The following is a 3,883-nucleotide window of genomic DNA, read 5'->3' as shown; positions in this document are numbered from 1 at the left end:
CAGCGCGGCCGGTCCAGGGAGGAGCTCGCTGCGTCCCGAAACGCGGCGGACAGAAGCAAAGGCACACGCACTTTTCTGCGTTTAGCTTCTTCTAAAATAAAGACGGCCGATGCCATCGGCCTAATGAGCGATACCTGGGCTGAATAACCCACAAGCCAGTGGCGGTCACTCCTGACCTCTGCGAGCCACTTTCGGCTTTGGCCCCTTCCCCGGCTGAGACCGGAACGGCAGAGCAGCGTGGAAGTGGGGAGCAGGGGGAGGCAGGGGTGGGGGACCCTGCGGAGGGGGGCCGGGGGCAGCGAAGGTCACTGGCGACCAGTGCGTGGGCTTCTGGACTGTGCTCGGCCCCTAGCGGGGAATGTGACTCGAGGGACAGCTACATTCTGATGGCTCCACCGAGGGGGCCAGCCAAATCAGAGACAGGGCGGGAACGTCTGCCACGTGTGGCCGAGAAGGAGTGAGCCGCTAACCTGGAGAGGAGGGCAGGGCATGGGCGCCCTGGGGCCAGTCAGAGGGCAGGGGACAGGATGCTCCTCCTTAGGGGTTGTGCTGCCACCTCCCAAATCCCCTCCCCAGACGAGCATGGACACGATGGTCCCTGCAGCAGCCGGGACTGCGCGGGGCACGGGCAGGGGCACGGGCGGGGGCACGGGCAGGCCTGGCCGAGACACCTGGGGTCTCGTCAGCAGCTCCTGCACCTCCTCGGCCGCCAGCCCCCCTGCCCGCCTCCTGTCTGCTCACACACAGCACACAAAGGGTTAACCGAAAACCAACGAATGAATCAGGGGTGCAGAAAGCAGAGGGAAAACCCACTCCCGCATTACCTGCACCCCCGGCCGCGGCCCAGACACTGCCGAGTCAAGTTTGCCGAGTTTGCAAGGGACAGTCACATGCGGAGCGGCCAGAAACGGCAGCCTGGACAGGCTGCTGCACCCTGCCGGGCCGAGCACTTAACGCTCCCCGGAGCCGCTTCCAGGAAGGCAATGCCCTCGACGCAGAGGCCTCGCCCTCGACCTTGACTCTGCGACGAGAAGTCACAAGATGCGGGTGTGGAGGGCAGTGGTTGGAACCAGGGCTGTTTTCTTTGTAAAACGCTGCAGAACCACAGCAGATTCTGAACAAATGAGAGAGGCCATCAGTAGCTTTTCCCGAACCGGCGTCCAAAACACTGTTCCTGATTCACGGGTGAGTCACGCGGGCTTGGACATGGCTGCGGCCAGCGCCGGCTTCGGGGAGAGGACAGAGGGAGCGCCTCAGACCTGGACTCGGCCCGAGGGGCCTGGTCTCGGCCGCACGGCCCTGGTCTGCGAAGCAGCGGGGGGACATGACATGACGCAGCCCGTCCCCCACCTGCCTTTCCTTTCCGCTCAGGTGCACGGGGCGCTGCAAGGTCCCCTCGAGGACGACAGGACAGGAACTGAGGAAAGTGGCGTGACCTCTAAAGCCAACGCACTTGATGTGTGAAGTTCTGCTCTGGGAATCGCCGACACCTGCATTTCTCGCCCCATTCAGCATCGGGGGGTCTTCTCAGTGCCTGGGGGTGCAACCCGCTCGCTCGCCGCTGTTTCCAGGCAGCATTAAGGGGCCTGTTCTGCCCGCCAGAAGCTGGACAGGGACACGGAGACAGACGGGGCCACGTTAAGTGGAGAGGGGCCATTTCTCACGTGCGCGAGCTGCCAAGGACGAAGCCTGGACGGGCATCCGGACTCTGGCCGTGGTTTCCTGGATGTAAGTCAGGCACCAAGTGCTTCGAATCGCTCAGAATGAGACAAAATAAATCTGTGATGCAGAGGACTTTCGGATTTGACGAAGAGGACCTTGGAACCTCGTGGCTGACACCGCCTGAGAACGGCCAGCATTCGCAGTCTCTCGATTCTCTGTTCGTCATGGAACCGACGTGCCTTCTGAACGGAGTGCGCAGATCCGTCTCGACGTGTTTATAAACGACCGACGGCCCAGAATGGCCGGCGCGCACGAATCTGCTCACGCTCTGCATCGTAAGCTGCACGTCTGCGGGGAAATCGTCCCCGCGGGCGGGGCAGACAGCGCGGGACAGCGCCTGTCACCAGAGGCTCCTGACGCCCGCCTGAGCTCAGACGGAGGCCAGGACCCCGGCGCAACACCCTCCCGGACGCGGCGCTCGGCACCGGGGCAGCTGCCGTGTTGAGAAGTCGCCTCCGCCGGACCCGTCTGGTCCAGCCGGTCCAGCTGCCCTCCGTGCCCCCGGACACGAGGGCACCTGCGGCAGCCCGTGCTGTTCTTCAGACTCGCTCGCTCCAGAACCACCGCCCACCTGCCTCGCAGGTCGCCCTCCCCGTGCGACCGCCACAGGTGAAGCCCCACGTCTTCGAAGACACAGCGAACGTGCCGGGTCCCCGGCCACCGTCTCCACCCCAGACACAGTCACCCTTTCCTACGCACAACCGCCGTCTCCCTAACACGTCCAGACACGGAAACTTGGGACTGTCCTCCAGTCCCTCTGCTTAGCCCCAGACTGGACGGCCAGTCTCCGAGGCCAGGAGCTGTGGGTCCCTCGCATCTGCGAACGGGCCATGGCACGTGTCCACGGCACAGAGGGGACACCGCCCCACGCTGCTTCCCGGGCACCAGAGGCCACTAAAGCATGGCGCTCTCTGCGTCCTCACGGCAAAGCCCACAAACAGCCCACGTGCCCGGTCATTCCTCTCGGAGACGAGGGGGGTGTCTCAGAGCAGCTTCCCGCAGAGAAATGGGAACAGCGACGCCGTTTCTGGCGTTAGGAGAACCAAGTGGGCAGCGGAACGTGAAAAGACGTTGCAGGACGTGCGACGCCGAGAGCTGGACAGTGGTTGTGTTCTGGGTGTTGCGCCCAGCAGATCCCAGGAGAGCGAGCACGTTCAGGAGCGGCCGGTTAGACGGCCACACCGAAGCGCGTCCCCACCTGCCCGCTGCCTCGCCCCCTCTCCCACACGCATGCACACGGGCACACATGCACACGCGCACACATGCACGCACACACACATGCACACGCGCACAATGCACACAGGCACACATGCACGCGCACACGTGCACATGCATGCACACACGCATGCATGTACATGCAGCACACATGCACACACATGTGCACACATGTGCACGTGCATGCAGGCGTATGCATCGCATGTGCACAGCGCGCACATGCACACGTGCGCGTGCACACACATACACACAGGTGCATGCATGCACACGCATGCACGCAACACACACGCGCACGCACACGCCCCAAGCTGCCCCTGACAGCGAGCCGCAAGGGCTCACAGCTACGAGCAGCAGCGCCCCTCCCCGCCCCGGCTTCCGGCGCCACCGCCTCTCCCGGTCAGGCCTTGACCTGTCCGCAAAAGAAAGAGGAAGGGCTCAGGGCCGTGCCCCAGGCTTCCCACTGAACTCGACAGTTCTCTCAGGAAAAAGAAGTTACAAAAACGCCACTGGTCAGACGTCCCAGGGAGAGAAGTAAGCAACTGGACGTCCATCCAAACCCACGTGTGATGACCACGTATCGCGTGATGACCACGTATCGCGTGACGACCACGTATCGCGTGATGCGCCCCGATCTGCGTCCTCACGGCAAAGCCCACAAACAGCCCACTTGCCCGGTCATTCCTCTCGGAGACGAGGGGGTTGTCTCAGAGCAGCTTCCCACAGAGAAACGGGAACAGCGACACCATTTCTGGCCCCGGCCCGTGCTCTGCAGAGGTGAGGGACGGTGAGGGGCGGAGCTTGGAGCGGAGGTCTGGGGAGCAGAGGTCTGGGGCGCGGCCAGCGCGGGTGGGGGTTGTGGCGAGTGGCCTCAGATGCACACGTGTGGTGAGGCCTGGACGCCTTCCCGAGCCGCCCCCGGCCCTGGCCTCCAGCGTGGGCTGGGTGC

At 63.9% G+C, this 3,883-nt stretch overlaps 1 protein-coding gene across 1 annotated transcript in view; it reads right to left on the bottom strand.

Moving 5' to 3' along the window:
* SMOC2 (SPARC related modular calcium binding 2) overlaps window positions 1-3,883 on the bottom strand; it is a 123,294-nt gene that overhangs the window by 90,873 nt on the left and 28,538 nt on the right. Inside the window, exons 2-3 of the mRNA XM_015591876.2 lie at window positions 3,499-3,569; window positions 579-733 (exon numbers count right to left, since the gene is read on the bottom strand). Coding sequence (XP_015447362.1) covers window positions 579-733; window positions 3,499-3,569 — 226 coding nt within the window. The remainder of the gene's footprint in view (window positions 1-578; window positions 734-3,498; window positions 3,570-3,883) is intronic.

This window comes from Pteropus alecto, unplaced genomic scaffold (genome assembly GCF_000325575.1).
Source record: "Pteropus alecto unplaced genomic scaffold, ASM32557v1 scaffold195, whole genome shotgun sequence".
In the NCBI taxonomy this organism is placed as follows: Eukaryota; Metazoa; Chordata; class Mammalia; order Chiroptera; family Pteropodidae; genus Pteropus; species Pteropus alecto.
This window is presented reverse-complemented; position numbering and strand designations above follow the sequence as displayed.